The sequence below is a fragment of the Trachinotus anak genome, unplaced genomic scaffold (assembly GCF_046630095.1).
Source record: "Trachinotus anak isolate AG129_WGS33_773 ecotype Australia unplaced genomic scaffold, CSIRO_AGI_Tana_v1 ptg000003l, whole genome shotgun sequence".
Taxonomy (NCBI): domain Eukaryota; kingdom Metazoa; phylum Chordata; class Actinopteri; order Carangiformes; family Carangidae; genus Trachinotus; species Trachinotus anak.
In genome coordinates this window covers 1,543,296-1,564,406 of record NW_027273854.1, presented here as the reverse complement: position 1 = coordinate 1,564,406, position 21,111 = coordinate 1,543,296, and the positions used below count along the sequence as shown (strand labels likewise).

The window sequence follows — 21,111 nt, the reverse complement described above, 5'->3', positions numbered from 1 at the left end:
AACAAACAAAGAAGAAGCCAGCTAGCTAACATGGCAAGGAGCACCCATAACAAAGTTGCTAGCTTGCTAATGTTTAGGCAAATGCCCCCCACCGAATAAATGACTGACCACCATCACAAAAACATAAAGAAGAGTCGCACAACTCGTTATAAAGCACTAGCCAAAGGTTCACCTAAGCCATATGATCACCAGAAGCTGTTGTATATTTGGTTCTCACCAGCAGCAGCTCCTCCTCCTGGCGGTGAAAAAGCTCCGCGCCTCTGAGAGGCCGAGTTCAAACCTGCCCGCCCGTTGGTTGCGAGGCAACAGCAGTACCTGACTGGTGGTCCAATCAGAGGCCAGACCACGCCCCTTCGTTGTAAGTGCGCCGAATCCGCCATTAGTAGTTCCTGTTTGCTTTTTGATGTTTTTTTGTTTGTTTCTTTTTTGTACTCATAACTATCAATGAATTAATTACTTTTATACTGAAGAAAAGCTTAAAAACGTCATTATTCTCGGGCAAGTTCTAGAGTTATAATTAGCAATATTTTTGCCATGACTTCTGAGTGAGTTAGAGTTTACTTGCGATAGACATGAGATAATTGCATCCTGGGAAAGTGCAAAACAAACTGAATTAAAAACTTTTCTCAAGTAAAAACTGGCCTAAGGGTAGAGAAATTACCCCATAAAATAACAACCCACCAAAATCAATATTTACCAGCTCAATTACAGAAAATGTGGCTTAGTTGGCAGAAAATCTCAAACAGTCAATTAAGAGTTTTCTTCAGATACTTACAATTTAGTGTGGAATTGTAATGTTTATATTGTATAGTGTTCTTCTAAGATTACATCTGAGCTGTAGCAGTTGTGTTACAGTTATTCATATGTTAATCATATTTTTTAAAAAAAAGATAAAATATAATGATCAAAACGAGTAGTATAATGTGTTGGTGCAGTTATCAGAAGTTTGTATGTTTGGATTCATGATGATGTTTAACATTGGCATAACATTAACTACACTGCATTAAGCCAATCAAATCTTTTATTTTCAACTGTAGCTAAAGTTTAAAGAAAAAGAGACATTAGAAATTCAGAGAGAAAAGTAAAAATTGTAATTGTACTGTGTTATACTGACAGGTGGTTCTATCATTTTCTTTAGCCCATTAATGTCAATGAGGGTAGGCTAAATGACAGCAACACCTCTCTGATATACTCTCTGAGGTACTGCAGAACCGCATGTTTTGTCTAGGTGTACCTCAAACTGCCAAGTGAGTATATAAACCTTATCCTCAGCGTTAGTACCAAACACTGCATTGCTCAGCAGTGATTAGGTCACCATGGTAGCATCCTGTCTGTAAGATAACAGCGTACACGCTCGTTGACCTTAAAAGATGATCATGTTACTTGTAATGCATCATTATGTGACAGCAGACGTGCCTGTAATAGCACGCTGGAAAAAAATGCAATAGACCATTTTACGTCTCTAAATGTCAAATGAAAGTTTGTTTATTTCAATAACACAGCAATATTACACAGTAATAGTCATTCATCACCAGTTTAAACCATGTTCATCTGTATCAGCAGGAGCACTGAGGTACTGAGGTACAGCCTAAATACAGTAAAGGATTAGATACTGTATCTTTGACCATATGCATTCATTACCTTTGCATAAGTAATAAACCCATGAAAAAGAACAACAAGCAACATTCCTCGAAAAGTGCAGATTTGTCATTTTCACTTGATTGAATTCCAGTGAATTGAAATGGACAATGGGAAGATTCCAGTGAGAAAGAAAACATACAATAAATCAAATTATATTGCATCTCTCACATTTAACAGTAAACTGAATTAGAACAAGGAAAAGTGACTAAGACCCATACAAGGGGATGGAACTAATTATCATTTCACCACACAGGGCCCAAAATGATAATACATCTGATTTTTTATAAAAAAGATTTGCTTAAAAAATATCCATTGAAACCTCTTAAATCCTGGAGGGGACTGGAGCTTACTGCGATTGCACAGAAAAGACAATACAGTATTGGGTAACACAGAACAATGGAACAGAATTGATTCACACCATCCTTTTAATGAGGGTGACTGTTCATGCAGAGGAAACAGCATGCTACAATGAAAGGTAGCAGCCCACACCATGCCCCCTTCACCTCATTACAGAAAAGTCAAATTTGAGCACAAAAAATTAAAACATCTCCCAAATCTAAAACAATAAAATGGATCAAAGCCCTTGTGTGTGAGGCCCATGTCCCGCGGGGTGCTTTCATTTCTTCTGGCAGTAGGTTTTGTAATTGCTGCAGGCCTTCTGCATGTCGGTTAAGAAACCTGGAACCCCACTCTGTTTAATACAAACACACAGAAAGGATCTGTCAGCGAGCGTCATCAACACATGTGCCAAGAGGACCCGCCCAGGAGGGGCAACGAAGTGAGGAGCTGCTGACATCACCCTGCCACACATCTGCAAACGATAATGCTAGAAAACCATAAAGCAGGCGGAGGGATGGAGCACTCTGAGGCCTGTGAGTGAACCCTTTTAACACCGTCTTTAAAGCCCTCATCAAAGATCTGCCTATGTAGGGCAACAATGAACATGTGTACAATTCAAAGATCATGATGTTCTTGTGGGAAATGCTCTTGTCACGATTTCCACGTCAATGAAAGTCTTAAAATCTTTAGGTCTGAATACAAACACAATAACAAGAATGTCAGCGTGGTATTTTAATGTAGACAGGGGGAACTGACAGGTTTTGTGTGTAACAATATACAGTACAACTACCTCCTCAGTTTTTTTTTTTACACTCCTAGTCTATGTCTTTTCTCTCCTTTGTGCAGCTGAGGAAGCATAATCCACATGTAGCCATTTAAATCTCTGTTGAGAAATATCAAATAACTAAACCAATAAATCATTGAAAAGTTACATGAGATATCTGCTGGTCACTATTTCAATTAATTTAATTCCAAAACATGAGAATAAAAACAACTAACAGGCTCAACTCTGCAGTTCTAATGTTTGACAGGAAGCCTTGATTCAAACCACTCATGTTGAGCCACACTTAATTTATCCCAGTGAGGAGGAAACTCTCTGCATGTGACACATCTGTAACTGTTCAGTGAGGCCACAGTCCCTCGAGCTGCTTAATGGGTCAATCAAATTTAAAGAGGTTACATGTTTGTTTTCTTTTATGTTTATTTGCATTGTGTTTATGTGCACTCACCTTAGCTGCCCAGTTCACCAGCCACGTAGGAATCATGCCGCCGGGGTTGTCAAAGTAATTCAGGAAAACTAAAATAAAGCACATTTTCATTCAGGATAATAGAGCTGCAAATAATTACTGTTTTCAAAGATTCATCTATTGTTCTGATTTGTATTTTTTATTAATATTTTAATCTATAAGATGTGCAAATATTGTGAAAAATCACAAGTTTCCAGACAATTGCTTCATATGTCTGATCGAACGATCCAAAATCCAAACTTTTTGACACAATATGATCATCTTGTGGAAAAATGGCAAATGGCAAAAGCAAATGTTATTGAAAAACAAGTGTAATACTTTTGAACATCTCCTTGATTATCTGTTTCTGTATTCAGTTCTCCCATAATGATGTATATTTATATGGGAAAAATATCAAAATTAATCTTCCAATATTAATTCCATCCATACTGCCCGGTCCCACCCAAACATATTCAATTTACAATGATGCAAAATTGAAAATAGACAAACATTCACTGGACTGACAACTGTTTGGAATTTTTGCTCTTTGAATTTCTCAAACATCTGATGGATTATCAAATTTTCAATTGATTTTATCTATAAGTTGGATTCCTTCTCTGTCGGGCCAGTTAATCAGCTGATCATTTCACCACTCCTTTGCCTGCAAACATGCAAAAAAGAGGCAGTAGTTATCATTATGTTCCCTCATCACGTGTTACCTTTCGTTCCACCGGCTCCGTCGTTCTCCAGGGCCACGCTCTGCTTGTAGTCTTTGACCCGCAGCACGCCGCTCTTCTCTGCACACGCCGTCTCTGGAGAGCTTCTGGCCAGGATCACCCAGATCTTCCTGCCTTCCACATCCAGGTCTCTCCTCTCCCTGACGTACACATACTGAGGTTTGGGCTGTCAGGGAAGATACTCTGTGAAAGTATGTTCTTGGAGAAAATATGCTCTCCATAACTACCTTTCATCTCTCCCATAACAATATTTAGTGTGGACTGCGTGCAAATACATTTTTAAACCAGAAGGATACATCTCTGTTTGACAGAGGAAATGGGTATTTTACTTCCCAGTAGATTGCTGACTGTCCATCAAAGTCCTTCTCATAGAGCTCTGTGGGAAAAAATATGAGAAAAGCATTTAGTAAAAAGCAGCTGAACATTGGCTGTAGATGGATGGATACATCCTACACAGAAAAGTGATACAAGAGGCTGTAATAGTCTGTAATGTCGGAGATTATTTATACTGAGAAAGTCCCTAAATGTTTGAAACATACCCTGGAAATACAGCCCAGATCCAAGAGTTTCAGGAAAGAATTGTGCAAATAAAGACAATACCAAAGAACTGCAGCCTCATACATGTTTCAGTGCACTACAGCTTCTCATGCACCATATCAAATAGATTTGAGAATCTGTGGAAGTGGAAGTGGTAGAAGAGACTGCATGAAGACTTCAAATGATCCCAGATCATCATTAGATGGAGCAAGATACAAGAACATTGCTTTTTGTCTGACACCCAAGTCTATGAAATTCAAATGTGAGGTAGTGTTACAGGATGTTTTACCTCACCGAGCTTAAATCAAATGCAGGTTAGTTTCACAAAAGTTTACTGTGACTGGCTGTTTAAAAAAATGCCCTTTTCTCAATTGACACATCATGAGAACAATGTGCAGGTTTTCAGTGGTCTCAAACGTTTTCATCCCCCCTTCAGAAGGCAGAGAAAAAATTAAGCCCCTTCACCCAAGCAAAAGCAAAATTTGAATTTTATCAATCATTAATAATATTAAACTACTAATAAAATGAGCTAAGTTGAATGTTACCAAAATGAACAAAAGATTCAGGTTAGCAGGACGTGCTTGCTAGCGTCAGTGGACTTTTGCTGCCTCTGGCCTGAAAGAAATAACTTGCAGATATTTAGATTTTTTCAGGTTCTAAAAAAACACTTTGATGGGAAAACTAGATGTTTTTATGAGGGGTCAAAAACAGACTAGAGACAACAAGACTATCCCACAAAACATCCTATGATAGAGGACAGAGTTACTTCTACAAAACCATCTGAAATTTTAACTAATAAACTGTATGCGATTCAAGCTGGAGTTTTGTTTCTAACAGACTAGGTCACTACATGACTATGAGACTACAGACCAGAGCAACTGTACAACATGTTACCTTGTTACTGCAGACGTGCATGAAGGCGAGGATCAAAAGTTTAAAATGTTATTTCTTTATTAAACTGCAACAATAAAACCATGACCATGTGCAGAACGTTATTTCAAGACAAGAGGATCTAAGTAGAAAAGGCAACGTTTACAAAAGGCTACACATGCGCTGCAGCCAGCAAACCACGGTGAATGTCAGCAGCTCAAGAGCAGAAATCAAACATCTACTGAAACTCATGTGAATGTAAAGATTATCTCTTAGGCAGAGGAGGCATGAGGGAAATTTGATTTGGATGGCAAGAACAATGACAGCGTGAACCTCGCCTTACAGTTTATTGTACCTTTCACATATCCATCCCAGTGTTTCCGATAGGTCAAGTCCATGTAGACATCTGCACACAGCTCTGGAGTGCAGGTGGTGAGGACACCAAAGACTTTGTACTCATAAAGTCCAGTTTCCTGAAAACAGCACATAAAAGTTCTGTCTTCCAATTGCAAGCTGCAAGCCACACCCCACCGTATGCAACTAATCCCAAACCACATAACTCTGATTAGAGCCACTCTGTGTTACACCCTTTCTCACCCTGAGTGAGGAAGTGTGTTGGATTTGATTCAGAAGTTCAAGTAGAGTTAACACCCTTAACTGCAATAAACAAACTGCGCTACCAGTCACACCAAACTGGTAACCAAACTCCATTAAAAAAAGGTTTAAGGTTGCTTAGCCTCCCCTTTGGAGTGGAAAGCCAATTGTGTTAAAATACACAGAATTCAGTTTTCTCAGTCATTGTTTCACTGGTCATTGTATTATTGAGCTCCCAAATAATTCCCCAAACATTTTATTTAAGTAAAGTTTTAGAATTTGATTTAACATTAGACTTATTTAAATTTTGTTTAAAATTATTTAAGTCTACTGCCTAGAGATGCAAGATATATGCCGAGCTGAGCGGTGTATTCAGTTATTTCATAAATATATTAAATGAGGCATGTCCACCTGGCCAAGGGTGAGGACGGAATAAATTGGCAGATTTCTAAATGGAGTTTGGTGTCACCGGTACAGCCGGTTTGTGAGTCAAAAAAAACAACCCTCAGCTCTCACTGAATTTCCGGATACTTCCCGTGCTTGCCGCCAGGAGACCACTGCCAATGTGCTTATGGATGTTATCAATAAATCACACAGAAGATAAAAGATGTCACATCATTCTGGAGTAAAGAGCGGCATGCGGTGGCACTAGCGAGGCTACGGGCCGACTCACACTCACCCATTCATTCATTCATTCATTCATTCGCAGCAGTTTCAGTCTTTCTGGGCACCTTGTCATACAGGCGGTAGATTTTCACTCCCATCGCCTCGGTGAAGAGCTCCCATCCTCCGTCCAGCTGCGGCTCGTCCAGCTCCCTCCAGGCGGCCTGAAACTCCTCATCTGTGAAGCGCGGCGACATGACGGCTCCTCTCTGCGTCACCGAGCCGCGACCCCAGCACCGCGCTTCCGGCCACTACTTTCAAAATAAAAGAGCTAAGGAGGGGTGTGTGCGCATTGTGTGTTTTTCTTTACATTGAACCAGACAGAGATTTTTGCACCATTTTACGTCTGCTAATGTATTTTGAGTACATCGTCAATGAAGTACTTTTACCTGTGTTTTAACAGGGTGGTGTTGTCGCTTCTGTTCAAATAAAGGATCTAAATCTTTCGACTTTTCCTCCACTCCCCTCCACAGCAAAATACTGAGGATTTTAATTATAATCTCAGAGCCAATTCACTAACTGTGAGTTCTGAGTCATACACAGCATGTGAAGCATTCTTGTAAATCTTTGCCTACAGAACATACAGCAGCTGTTACTGGATTTCACTATTAGTTGGTTTTAACATGCAGTAATTTATGTCTTTTATTTTTATAATTATCGGAAATCTTGCACATTTTATTGAGCCCCAGCAAATATTTAAAGAAATGTTATGTGCAAATTTATCAAAGCTTAAGCTCTGCAATTATAAGAGACCAAACAAAAAGCCACACATGACTCAGGCTGGATCACAAACTAGACAATCCAAATGACTGCGCTTAACTTGGGTAACTGCAAATTTACAGAAGTGAAGTACAATATCAACGAGACATAACTGATCCCTGCCACAGTTTTAAGACTCGGATTATCTGAATATGTACAGAACTAACATGGTGCATATTCCCAAATAAAGCGAACTGAACTGAACAATTAACTGAGACAGTTGGTGCCGGGTACATAACGTGTCTGCACACAATTCACACGTTTTTGCACCATAATCTCAGACAGATTAGTTCTGTCATACCAGTAAAACACGCGCAAGTCTGCATATGTCTACGAGCAGAAACCTATAGAAAAAAAATGTTTGAAATTATCCCATAACGTCCGAGAGTCAGGGATTTTCTACCTTTCCACATATTCAACCATCTCAACAACATGCTGAGCTCCACCAGCAAACCGAAATAAAAATAGTAACGGAAACACACAAATTCGGACTTCAAAATAAATGCATCCAAATTACTCTTGCCGCGAGATACGATTTATTTTGTAACACCGGACCGGAACAGGTGGTTTCTCATCTCTGAGCTTCACAGTGCGGTCATCGAGACTGGAGATAGTTGCTCTCAGTGGGGATGGCAGTCGAGCCCTGAACCCGGGGGCGCGCCTCATGAATGGGAGTCCGGGTCCAGCCCGGGGGGAGACGCCTCAGCTCAGAGCCTCTCTCTCTTTGCTGAGATCAGTCACTGGATGTCTGAGCAGCGGGTTTACCCGGAGGCCGGTGAACCGGAGGAGCGACCCTTTGGAAAACTGCTGTGAGGTAACTTCACTTTTCTCCTCTGTTCGGAGCGTTGTCATGTCAGAGACGCCGCTGGACAGACCGCATCCCTCCTCTGCTGCTGGTTTTCACATCCTGGAGCTTTTTACCTGCTTTACTCCGTTTGATTGTTTGTTGGTCACAAACTCCGCTTAACGCGTCGGTCTGTCGGGATGTTTTATTCTGAGTTATGTAGAACTGCAATGATTTATCGATCAACAAAACCAATCAGCACCTATTTTGATAATTGGTTTATTATTTAGACTTGTTTTTCTTTCTATTCTCTGATCTTTGGGTTTTGGACTGTTGCTTGGACTAAAGGAGACATTCCGATGGGCATTATTCACTATTTTATTGAAGAAATAACTTTAAAATTGATGCAACAAAATGAAAAGAATCAGTCAATAGAAACACACCTGAAGAAGAAAAGAAAAGACAAATGAATTTACTGCTGTGTTTCTCTATTCAGATGAAGTGAAGTTTCTGATCAGACGTTTTTGTGATTTAAAGCTTCAGTTTCCAGATAAGAGACTGAAAACAAAACTGTTCTTCAGTAGAAATCCTGGGGATAAATGTCGACCTGTCAGTCCTCCAGCCTGAACAACCCTGCAGGTCGTTTTATCAACCCTCTGATAAGACCAATCCAGAGTCCCCTGAAATAGTGCCCCTACAGTGGTGGTACTTCCGGACCCTGGTTGCCATGGTTACAACAGTAAACGTGCAGACTATACCGAGGGTGGTGTACCTGCCTCCGTTGCCATGGTTACTGCAATAACGGTCATGGCTTGGGTAGGTTTAGGAAAAGATGGTGATTTGGGTTAAGTACTTCCTCAAGATGATCTTTGTTGTCATGGTTACAATGATAACAACGTGGTTAAATTTGCAGTAGAAAGAACATAAACTTCACATGGGAATCGAACGCCGCTCTCCTTTGTCATGTTCTTCTAACCCTAACCCTTTCGTTGACCCGTCCATCCACCACAACCTCCTCCTTATGTGCTGTGCACCGGTGGACTGTAAGTCTCCTGAGCTACATTTCACGGCTCTACTAAAGGAAAAATGTTGTTCTTTTAATAAAGTCTAAAGAACCAGTGTTTGAACACCCTGGCAATGATTGGAGTGTAACTGAAACCGTACTTCCCGCTTATTGTCACTCAGCGTCTGAATCACATCTTTCCACACACCAGACTTGGGGGGGGGGGGGGGGGGGTGCTTGTGAAATTGCTGGTGATTTTGAAGCTCCTCGCATTTCACGGAGCAGTTTGTAATGTCATATCCTGCGCTCTCTAGGGAATGTCTCAGCTCGTGCTGGGCTGAGTGGTCCTGCGTCATTCAGACAAGTCCTCTGACTGGGTCAGGAGGCGGCTGGGACTGTGCGGAGGGGTTACATGGGTTTATTAAAGCAGCATGTGGTGGTCAGAGAGTGGTGGTGAATTGTGAAATGTGGGGTTGAATTCCAACAAAAAGAATATGTGAGGTCTTTGTTTTTCCTTCTGCAAGGCTGTGTCCGATGTTGAGCAACAAGCTTGACTCTTTGCTCTCCCTTTAACGAATGGTTTCTTTCTCCACACAGACTGGATCCTAGCAAGGAAAAGGGGTAAAAGGGTAACGCTGAGGTACCATCTGTGGTTGGTTGACAGGAGGCTGCCGGACCCTGCAATGCCAGAAGAAGCTCATAAGGACGCCATGAGACCACCTGTGACCCCGGAGAAGGCGAATAACAATGAGCGCCCTGCAGCCACTGAGACGACGGTCAACATCCCCCTGGTCAATGAAGTCCAGCTGACTGCAGCCACCGGTGGGGCGGAGCTGTCCTGCTATCGCTGCACCGTCCCGTTTGGCGTGGTGGTGCTCATCGCGGGCATCGTGGTCACCGCCGTGGCTTACAGCTTCAACTCACACGGATCCACCATCTCTTACTTCGGCCTAGTGCTCCTCTCAGCCGGACTGGTGCTCCTAGCGTCCAGCGTCGTCTGCTGGAAGGTGAGACTGGCGAGGAAGAAGGAGAGGCGACGGGAGAGCCAGACCGCCCTGGTCGTGAACCAGAGGAGTATTTTTACTTGAACTATCAGTTTGAACCACACAAATCCTGATTTCTAGAGTCTGCAAAGGCCTGACGGTTTGGAGCTGGACAACCAGCTGTAAGCAGATGTGCTGGATGTCCGACCTGTAAAAGCTTTCACCACAGACTCTCAAGGCCCAGAACATAAAGCTTTGAAGACATTGTAAGGGATCTATTTGTCAAACTGACGCTGTAGCATCTGGCGAGCTGGGAACGCAGCCAGTCAGAATGTCTCACAATTAAGATGAATTACCACTGTACAAAGTGATGTAGAGGAAGTCTCCCATTAATCTGCCGTTGGATGTGGCGGCTTTGATTGTAATGGGAGGGACTGTGGTTTCAAGAGCCCAGGAAAGGAGAGGGAAACTGGAAAATCCAGGACAATTATTCATGCCTCATTTTTTTTACACTTCAACTTGCACATATCTGTTATTGTTCATCTCAGAGGGACTGATCATGAATTGTCTGTTATGGAAGTATGGTACTGTTGAAAACCTGCCAATATTATTCTATTCAACACATATGATTAGATGGCAGGTGATGTTATACACAGAGAGGGAATATTTAACCTTAAAGGTCCTATATTTGACACTTTTCCTATGTTTTATCTGAAGCGTTGATCTCCATCAGAAGATTTATTTGTGGTTTTAAGAACCAAAAACCATCTCAATGTAGTTTTACATCTCCTCTCTCTTCTCTCTGGAGCTCTGGCGACAACAGGTCAGTCAGCCAATCAGAAGAGAAGCTCTGAGCCCCTCTTCTGATTGGCTGACTTGTTTTCTGGGTAATCAAATAAAAATATAGCAGATTTCAGGTAACCATAGTGAGAAGCCAAATCCTGCAAGGTTGGATGCTGGGTCCAGGTGGGCGGGGCTTGGGGTGTGGCTGAAGATGGTGACTCCTTTGTTGTGACATCACAAAGTTCCAGAAGTCCTGACGGCTGGTTTTAAGGCTCAGTTTCTGAATACAGGCTGTGTGCATTTCTCTGTGGACTGAGGCTTTGATACTTTCAGAGTATTAATATAGAACCTAGACCTACTTTATAATCACAAACACATGGACATCTACCTTTATACAATATGGGACCTTTAAATATATATTCACTTAAAGCACTTTGAGCCTTCATAATCATCATATTCAGTATTAAACAACATTTTGTAACAAATTCATTAAGTGATACATCCACATTTTGAGTACTATTGCTTATTATGGTGAATATGGAACATTTAAATTGTGTTGTGGCAACTGTCTCGTTGTCCACAGTGTACTTCCATATTGTAAGAAATATTACATGTAGCATATGTTTTGTTTTGATGTAATCATTTGCATGTATTACCAGGACGTCATGGGGTTTAATAAACTCATTAATACTCATACTCACAACATATAAAAGTGTCTCAGTTGGAACGAAGGATTGTGAAGTTATAGATTTTTGATATTTGAGAGTTAAAGGAATGAGAGAGGAAGTGAGACGACAAGATCAATATTAATCTTGTGTTTATATGTTTAGTAAAAAGCTGTGTGGTCAGCATAGCATAGCGCAAAGACTGAAAAGAGGGGGAAATAACTAGCTTTGCTCTCCAAAGTTCAAAATCAATGTATCCACAGCTCACTTGTGAACACATTCTTTCTTGTTTGTTAAATTTGTATACATACAAATGTAAAAGTGGGGTTTTATCTTGGATCTATTTATTGACAAACAGCAGTGTATCTATCCGCCAAGCCTCCCTGGCTTCAGGCTGGTCACTACCAGAGTTCAGGAGGACACACACAGTCGCTGTTTGTCGAGGAGACAGTTCCAGCACATACAGTAACCGCACTGAGGCCACCACTTGGTTTTACATTTGTGTACAGATCAAACAAAGAGATACAACATACTGACAAGTCAGCTTTTGAGATACAAGTGTAATTTGAAACTTTGGACAGAGTTAGTCATTTTCCCCATCTAATTCTGGGAAACATTTTTTTATCTATATATCTGCTGTCACACTACCACATCGGGCAACATGGGTCCAAAAGTCTGACACCACTTCCACTGATAAGCAGAACTGCATGTGTTTCAGGCTGATGCCACCTACCAGTGAATTAGTCAGACTTTGTGTTTATAGGAAATGTGACTCTGGATGACGCTGATGTCAGTGTTTGTATTTCTTAGAGATGGCGTATGGGTTGGAGAAGTGATGAGTTATTATATTAACATTCAGCTCTCTGCCTGCAGTGCTGAATTGAAGGAAATGTGACGTAAATGGGTGTGCCCGAGTCTTCACACAAAATTATACACACTTTTGCCTTTTGTTGATTATTTCAAATAATCAAAATGAATGTGGTAAACATTCATTGCTTTGAATTGTGATATCATTGTAGTGCAGTTAAAGTCAATAGGTTGATTTGAGTAAGTAGGTGAATTATATAGATGCATTATGGTCCCTGTCTCAGTTATAGCTTCTTAGCCAAGAAACATGGCAGACTAAAAATTGGATCCTGACAAATCATAGTCTTCCATCTTGTATTGCACTAAGCGATCAGAGAGCAACGTACTTCACTGTCCCAACATCACCTTCCCTCTTTCTTTCCTTCATTTTTCCAGTTGTGCACCGAGGAGCCCGTCTTAGTGTTTCTGCTGTGCTGTGTTGTGTTGGTTGTCCCACACTATGATTGACTGCACAGGACAAAAGAAGCAATTGTTGCGGCCGATGCCGATCTATTTTTAGAAGTCAAATCAACTGTCTAAATCTTCTTTATTTAATTCACATTTCAGGATATAAGTTCCCAGCGGTAAAAGGAAGTTGAACTCTCCTGTTTGACCCTGTTAAGTTTAAAATAGCCTGGACGTGGAAGTATATTTATAGGCAGCATTTGCGTTGCTATGCGTCCCTGTGACACCAGACACTACAACTAAATGGTTTCCTTGCGTCAGAGGAGAACCTATAACACTTCTGGGAGACCACCACCACATACACAATCAGCTATAGGCTGGTACCGTATAGACGCTGAGGTATCAGATTGGTAAAACATTTGCTGGACACATGACACAGTGAGGCGTCACCTCCCTGTTTGTCAGGTTATAGAGCAAGGCAGACCCAAGCTGGAAAAATGGGTGACTTGATATGAAGTTTGACAGGTGCTCTCCACCAGTGTCTTTAGCCTCTTTACACACTGCAGGCACCTTTTTGTGCCTCACATGGTTCTCATTTCACTCAAACTGCCGGGTTAGTGTATTGATAAACAGTAAAGAGCTCAAGTCATCTAAGTGGAATTAGCTGCACCACAACAGCGACAAAATCAAGTGACCAGAAAGAAGAAACATAGAGATTCGGAAAGATGATTAAAGAAAAAGAATTAAGGATAAAAGTGGCCAGAAGGAAGCAGGCAAAAAAAGGAGAAAGAAATATTGAAAGAAGTTAACGAAGGGAACGACAAAAGGGAGAACAAATGAAATAAGGAAAAGAAAATGTAAGAAGGATTCATGGAAGGAGCTAGAAAACACTTATTTTAACTACTACAAATAATGTTTCCACACTCCAGTACCATACCTGTATACAGTAAGAACAGCACTAACAGAGCTTCTCTCAACAAAGGAAAAACCCAACACCAAACAAACTGAAGTCTGAAATTCCAGACTTCAACACAACCGATTGCACATTGTTCAAATCCAACACAATTAAACATAATGAGCTCAGCATTACAGGGATCCTGGTCGGCTCAGTTCAGTCTCATAGAACAGCTGTGCAGACGTAAACAGACCTGACCTGACAGCTCTCTGACCAACTGACCGGACTCAGCTGACTTTTGGTTGTTGTCTAGAACAATGTGGAGCCCAGAGAAGCCAGATGTTTCATTTGACCTGGTCCAGCTCATCTGCGTCGTAACATTATTCCACAGTCGTCCTGCTGCTGGAGAAGGAACAAAAAGACTGCGTTGATAAGAACTGCTCCAAAAAACAAAGGCCAAACCTGAGATAAAGTTTTTGGATGTCAGAAGATGAAGATGACAGATCCAAACTAATCTCAGGAGATTTGAGAAGATTATTTTCATTCGATTTGTTAGTTTTATTTTGGCTCATATTTCTAAAAAGTCTTCTTTTGCTGGTTATTTCTCCAGTTTTAATTTCTGTTGGGTTTGAAATTCTCAGAGGCTCTGTGAGGCTCTACTTTGACACCGGTGCTTTGAGCTAAATGCTAACATGCGTACAACATGCAAACATTTGCCAGTTAGCACTTAGCACAAAGTGGAGCTGATTGGTCATTAGCTCATTAGCTTGCAGGTATTTGGCCATATACTTACCATTTGACCTGACTGTGGTACAAGATGAAAAGTTAAGAGGTCAACAAAGAAATTACGGGTCAACCCAAGCGGTGCATGAATGTATGGACCAAGTTTCATGACGATCCATGTAATCAGGCGGGATTGCTGTAAAAGAATTGTCAACTGTATCTCCTTCTAGATGCTTCAACGTAGAAACTTTGAAACTTTAAAATGTTCAGCTTAATAAGGACACTGTCGGATGTATTCAGTTTTTTTTATATATATTTCTTACTTTTTACAATATTCTTTTTCTTTTTTAATATTAATTGTTCATTGTTTTTCTGACCTTTTTCCCATTAAGATGAATGGATGGGATGTTCAAAATCTCCAGATTTCCACAACTTTTCCACTCCTTCTACTCATTCATACTCAAGGGTGGACTGCCCACTGGGAGTTGTCCCGCTGGACAATTGGGCCAATAAGTATCAAAATAGAGACAAAAAAACTGCAGCTGAAAATCAATTGATATGTGCCTTGATTGACTGGCCCTTAGTGTTGTGTGGTTACTGGGCCAGACGGGAGTGGGTTAATATGATTGGCTGTGGTCTACCAAATAGTTCCACATATCCCTACCGCAGAGCCAGTTAAATTTGTTCCACGTGGATCTGTCCCACCCCTCATTCCACATCAGAACTGATGAAAGAGATGAAATGTGGACCTAACCCCTAGCCTGTTCATGGGCGTGTGTAAGACATAGATAAAAACATGCTACGAAACAAGAACCTTCCAGAACCAGAACTTCAAAGTGATGAAATGCACTTTAGGTGGTGTTGAGGCTTGATACTAAATATTGTAGTTTCCAGCTTTGGGCAGTATCCTGAATCTTTTTTTTTCTTTTTGGTTATACTGTGTCTTCTTGACAAAACCTCTCCCACAAGACGTTGATATGAAAGTGCAAAACTAAACCATTTATGGCCTAAAATCAAAGTGCAAAACCTCTCTGCTTAACACAATAAGAGCCAGCAGTATTTTACAGGGTGACAGTGGCTCTGCACGGCAGGCTCTGTCTTTGATTCTTTCATGTGCTGCCAGAGGTTGTTGGAGTGTCTGAAGTGTTGGCTGCCCACAGTCTCAAAGGGGCTGGCGGCTCGGTTCGCCCTCATTCTTCCACGTAATAAAGAGACAGCTCTTCCTGACCGGTTCCTCCCATTTTTACAGTAAATCCCACTTCAACAGCACTAGTGTCATCTCCAACATGAAACATTTTCTTTTACATTTTGTAACTATGACAACGGAGGTCTTCTTATGTGAACAAAATATTTATCATAACACAAATAACAATCTTTTTCCAAATTTAACCAAGTTGTTTTTCTGGCTAATTCTTGCCATTCCCCCTCTGCAGCTCTCCTTGTTAGTATAGTGGACAGTATCTCCGCCTGTCACGTGGGGAGAAATTATAGTTAATTTATAAATTTCCCTAGTGTGGGACTAATTAAGGACCATCTTAATCTTAGTATTGTCTCAGATAAAAGAGTTAGAAATGCATTTTCAACAGTGATTTAACAACAGCAGCAGTGATTGCTAATTCAGGAAACACTCCTATGGCTCGAATCAGTGGGTAGGGACAATCCTCCCACAGCAAAGGGTTGTTAAGGTTGGAGGACTTCACACTTTTTCCTTTATAGTTTGTATTTCTTTGAAAAAAAAAAGTCATTATATCAAAAACACAAAAAACACTGACTCTTAATCAATAAAACATCACTTGTACTACTGTCTGATTTCACATCCTGTATGTTTATTTGACCAGTAATAAAAGGTGATTGTTGAGTTCACACACATGATCTAGAGAGAAACTGCTTCCCTGTCTTATTGTTTCTACAGTGGTCGTCACTTCCTTATTGAACCCAGGGCTGTAAAGCTGTCATTAATTCTCCTTTGATAAGTTTTCCTACCTAAGAGCGTGGGTGAAGGGAAGTGTATGAGTCCACCTTGAGGCACATGTAAGATTTAAACATGAGAGTTTTTACCACCATAATGTATTACACACATCACATTAAGTGGTGTAAAAAGGATTTCATTCATTTTTATTCAAAACAGGGCTTGCAAGATAACAAAAAGGATGTTTTTTATGTAGAGATTTGTCTGTAATAAAAGCAGCTACAGCTCATACTTTGTTCTGATTATTGAAGTCAATGCTGCACAACATCTGAGTCTTCTTTCCAGAATTGAAATGTTGTGGTCAACACCAGAGGAATAAGGAAGTCTCTTCATCAGAACCAAAAAACCGACACAACAAAAGGAAAGTGAACACCCTGTAGTCAGTCCCATCACGTATCGGGAATGATGAGGGCCATATGTGTGAGGAAAAACTCATAAGCAGTTGTCTGAACCTGAACCGAACTGCTGTTTTTACAGGCAGTTTGTTTGGCTTTTCCCTGAACTGCAATTGGTTTCGCCTCTTCTGACGCACATGCTTCGCAAAAGATGGGAAAACTGCATGCATGGCCAGTGTGTCAGCCTCTCATTCACCCTCCCACTGCAGCAGAGTGATAAGACACTGAAGATGGCTGAGAAACATCTGTGACTGTCAGGTAAAAGCCTGCTGCTATTGTGACACTAAGCACCTTCAAATGTTTTAAGGAAAAAGCTGTTCCTGATCTGCAGCAACCACTTCATGGACTTGAGAAACAGAGCCACAGGGGTATTTGCCAATCAAAGATTTGCTCCTGCTTTGCTGAATTAAATCGCTCACTGGCCTATTACATAAATGTCTGACGAGAGCACATTAAGCAGCTGAAAACCGTGTCATTGGTCACATGTGAGGTGGTTTAGACACAGCAGTTTGTTTCAAACTCCAGATGGTAATGGTGGAGTTTATTGTGCTCCTGATGACAATGTGTAGCTCTTTATTTATGGAAAGAAAGGCAACAAGATAAAACAGTCAAAATCAACACAAAGGCCTTAAATGACCGCATGTCATATTTTAATTGACTTTTTTTTGTTCCATCATTTTACTGGAACGACATATAGAATACATCGATCTGTTTCTGAGCTCCACAGCAGGCCCTCTGTTTTTTAGTCGTCAGTGGTCACTGGAGTTGACCCTGTCAGTGTTAACTCGACATGTGGAGGTCCAGAGAACCTTGTAACCCGTCTGTATTTCATTTTAGTTCTGTTCAGTTTGGCACTGGATATCTATGGAGGACCAAGTATCGAGGGAAACACACTCCATCCAGATGTTTGCAGTGTTTGTGCTTACACTCTTGTATGTGCTTTTTAGGGGCTGCCATCATTGATTGATTTTATACAATACATCATGTTGAAAACATTTCTATTCAAAACTGCAATTACTGAGAAGAATATTGAAGCATTTGCAACATGAATTTTAAAGGAAAATAGACAATGGCTGTGTTTTTTCAAGCATTATTCAAATCTTCTGTCCATGTTTCATCAAGTTTGGAAAGATGATGCTATTGTAATGGATCAAATTCCCCAGTTTAATGTGGTGTTTTAGGTTTTCACCGTGAACTTATAGTACGATCTTTGTAGTGGATTATTACATTGTACTTCGCTTTAATTCTTTTTCACCTGTAAATTTTGTAACTTTATCATCAGCACCATTAAAACTATCCTGAATTAGCTCTGGTCAGTTGCTGTTTGCATTGTGCCCATGGATGTACACACAGCTATCACCCGATTATTATGACACAGAAGAAAACTTAAAAATGTGACGATTCTCAGGCAAGTGAATCACACTGAATCTCAAAATGTGTGCATCATTTCTGTGTGTTCGGATTTGACTGTTATGGAGTATGATTTGATGCTAGTTGCAGCATTCAGGGGCACAAAAGATTTTAAGATACCTCAATATTCTGAGTGATTCATGAGCTCAAACTGTTGCCCACGCTCTAAATAAAATACTGCTTTAGACCTCCCATTATAAGAAATATTTTGTGATGGTCTATAAATTGGAACAAAACATATTTGTATCTTAATTGTTAAGAATAAAAAAATAAAAGAATGTGAAAAGATGGTAAATTAAATTGGTTATTACATTTTCTTTTGCTGTAACTTTTTAAAAATTCAATTTTGTGTTAAAAACAAGAGAAAAAAAACTTGAAAAGGAATTTAAATGACTTTCCATAAACCCCACACAGATAAAATCATCTTCATTTGTCAGCTCATTCCTCTGATTAAAGACCGAGTCTTTCAGTCTTTTCAGAATTGTATTTGTTGTTTCAAGGACAATTCTGGCAAGCATTATCCATTTTCCCCTGTCAGTAAATTAAGTAAATAATTTGAATGGCTCGGGGAGGAAACGAGGTGTGTCTGACATGTCCGCAGAGGTCATTTAACAAACACAATGATGTCATGGGAAGTAGCTTCTTCACAGCACTTGGTTTCCTTTTCATCTGAACAGCTGAGCTACTTTGTGGAGCTGAAACTTTCCTACCCGAGCCCCATAAACCAAACTGTTTCCACGGTCTGCTCCACCTCCTCACATACTGTTTATGTACCGCTACCTGCAGCAGCGTGCTATTCACAATGTGCTTTCAGCATGAGAAAGGTCCACTTTCATTCATGCAGAGGTTTTGGATTATTGTTCATATTTACTCCCATATCTGATTAAAGTATGACGTGCAAACAGCCCCACATCTGTTTTCAACAAGTTTCAGTTACAGCATCAAGCTTTGATTTTCTAATTGAATTTAGGCCTCTCCTACACACAGATCACTTTGGATCTTGGCTGAGTACAATCTGAATGTTCTCAGTGGATGAAGCAACTTCTTCATCATTCAGGTACACCTCCGCCTTCAGCAATTTCAAATTAAAAGATATTAGCCATGCTAGCAGTTTGGCTCTATATGGACGACAGTGTCTGTGTCTTTACCACTTTAGTCCAGAGTGAAATATCTCAACAACTGTCAGATGGATCACCATTAAAACTATGTGCAGACTTTCATGCTGCCCAGACTATGGACTCAACTGACCTTGGTGATTGTCTGACTTTTTCTCTCGCACCACCATGAAATTCATTTTTGTGGTTTTGATAAGTATGAGACTACTTTCATCTACTGTTATCATTAGATCAAAGTTATAATTATCCAAAATGATTGGTTTCAGACCAAACAGCTGCAAAAACTAAATTACACCACGTTACATTACTACATACAAATAGCATTTCCCTAGGTTTCAGCTCTACTTTAGTGCTTTAGTGTTTACTGCAAATGTTAACATGCTAACACGCCACATGAAGAATGTCATACAAAGGTTCTGTTATCTTCCTTTTCTCAGTAATACTTCTAACAAAGCCAATTTTTAAAACTGCAATTAAACAATTAAAATATCATTCAACCCAACCACACCCCATCACATCCTTCTAGTGCTGCAGTGGTGATATAAAATTTTTGATTGAAATCTGAAGCTCTAAACCAGGCTCTATCCACGGCAGGACTCCCGTTAACCACTTCTGTCAAGTATAAATCAAACTCTGTTCCTGCAGGTCAAAATGAAAACACATGACTTCTTGCAGCGTTTTATTCTTTACGTCATATCGGAGCCACATAACCGTAAACTGTAAACTTATAGGACGTTTTCAGCACCAGTGCAAACAAACCGCTGTGAAAATCCAGTTTTGTTCTGCTTTCTACAAGGTGAAGCTGTGGCCCCATAAACCAGCAGGCCACCACCCTGGATCCTCATCAACAAGAGGACCAGACCCATACACAACCCCCCCCCCCACCCCCCCCCACCCTCCTGAGTGTAAACAACGTCACTGTGAGCCCCAGAGGGAGGGGGGGCATGTTTTTAGGAGATCTCGGGGTGCTCCTTTGGTTTTTATCAGCTGTGGACATTCCTCTGAGCACAAGCTGTTGTGATGACGTACAGGAGACAATGGTGAGGACTCGGTTTTACAGCCCCCTGCTGATTTAAACTGGGTGTGAATGTGTGGCTGCAGCACAAAAGCACTGAGCCGTTTAAAACCGAGACAAAGCTGGAAGAAAAAGACGCAGAGAACAACTTAGGCCGTTAATCAGTGAGATATATTGTTCTCTAATTCACCATTTGCACAGAATAAAAATCTAAACTGGATTCCAATCTGGATTTATTTATGTTGGGTTTTCTTGATGACACTGTGGCAGTAGGAGGAATAAGTTTTTTTTTTAATCGATTGATAAGTGTCATTTTTTCCTATTTTGACTATTGTAAAATAACATTTAATGTATTGATGTCAGTGCTATTGCTGCTCTCAAGCTGCTGTTTAAAATGATAAAAAAGTGCCAAATGTTATTTCCACTAAAACACTGACACTCCAAACAAGGACAAAAAACTAAATAATGTATGAATAGATGGTGTTAATTGCTCAGTATATGTTGATAAATACGTAGACAGGTGGAAAATTAAAGGAAACCCCTGAACAAATGGGTGCACAAACACAACAAATGCACTGCATGGTTCAATTAAGCAGTTAAAAAAAGGCCCAGTTTATCCTGCAAATCAGTACAATGTTGTTCTGAGTGATCACCTTCATCCTATCATGGAGCAGGAAGACACTGCCCCCATCCACAGGGCACGAGGGGTCACTGAGGGGTCTGACCATCAAATGAGGGAGTTTATCCTTCCAGT

General features: G+C 40.5%; 3 protein-coding genes and 1 long non-coding RNA gene across 6 annotated transcripts in view; 2 read left to right on the top strand and 2 right to left on the bottom strand.

The window, feature by feature from the left end:
- Positions 1 to 421, bottom strand: part of LOC139610748 (RNA binding protein fox-1 homolog 3-like) — a 471,093-nt gene extending 470,672 nt beyond the window's left edge. Inside the window, exon 1 of one of the 3 annotated variants that reach the window (XM_071465101.1) lies at positions 218 to 421. The gene's annotated coding sequence lies outside the window, so the exon portion shown is untranslated. The remainder of the gene's footprint in view (positions 1 to 217) is intronic. The other 2 variants (XM_071465099.1, XM_071465103.1) reach the window with 2 other exon arrangements.
- The window catches only part of LOC139610863 (uncharacterized), a 368,988-nt gene extending 357,372 nt beyond the window's left edge, over positions 1 to 11,616 (top strand). Inside the window, exon 2 of the long non-coding RNA XR_011686169.1 lies at positions 11,255 to 11,616. This is a non-coding gene — a long non-coding RNA (uncharacterized lncRNA). The remainder of the gene's footprint in view (positions 1 to 11,254) is intronic.
- On the bottom strand, positions 1,464 to 6,847 carry pctp (phosphatidylcholine transfer protein). The gene is made up of 6 exons (XM_071465107.1): positions 6,676 to 6,847; positions 5,706 to 5,823; positions 4,240 to 4,319; positions 3,926 to 4,097; positions 3,210 to 3,277; positions 1,464 to 2,332 (listed from the first exon to the last, which is right to left on the bottom strand). Exons 1-6 carry the CDS (start codon positions 6,802 to 6,804, stop codon positions 2,258 to 2,260), a joined length of 642 nt encoding a protein of 213 aa, XP_071321208.1. The 5' UTR covers positions 6,805 to 6,847; the 3' UTR covers positions 1,464 to 2,257.
- On the top strand, positions 7,874 to 11,616 carry tmem100a (transmembrane protein 100a). Its single transcript, XM_071465108.1, has 2 exons — positions 7,874 to 8,180; positions 9,751 to 11,616. Exon 2 carries the CDS (start codon positions 9,837 to 9,839, stop codon positions 10,239 to 10,241), a length of 405 nt encoding a protein of 134 aa, XP_071321209.1. The 5' UTR covers positions 7,874 to 8,180; positions 9,751 to 9,836; the 3' UTR covers positions 10,242 to 11,616.
- Positions 11,617 to 21,111: the final 9,495 nt, after the last annotated feature.

Excerpts from the sequence above, each read along its gene's own strand:
- pctp (XM_071465107.1), bottom strand. The coding sequence starts at position 6,804 with ATGTCGCCGCGCTTCACAGATGAGGAGTTTCAGGCCGCCTGGAGGGAG. Across the intron at positions 3,278-3,925 it reads CGGAGCCGGTGGAACGAAAG|TTTTCCTGAATTACTTTGAC; the intron begins GTAACACGTGAT and ends GCTTTATTTTAG. Across the intron at positions 2,333-3,209 it reads TGGTGAACTGGGCAGCTAAG|AGTGGGGTTCCAGGTTTCTT; the intron begins GTGAGTGCACAT and ends TGTATTAAACAG.
- tmem100a (XM_071465108.1), top strand. The coding sequence starts at position 9,837 with ATGCCAGAAGAAGCTCATAAGGACGCCATGAGACCACCTGTGACCCCG.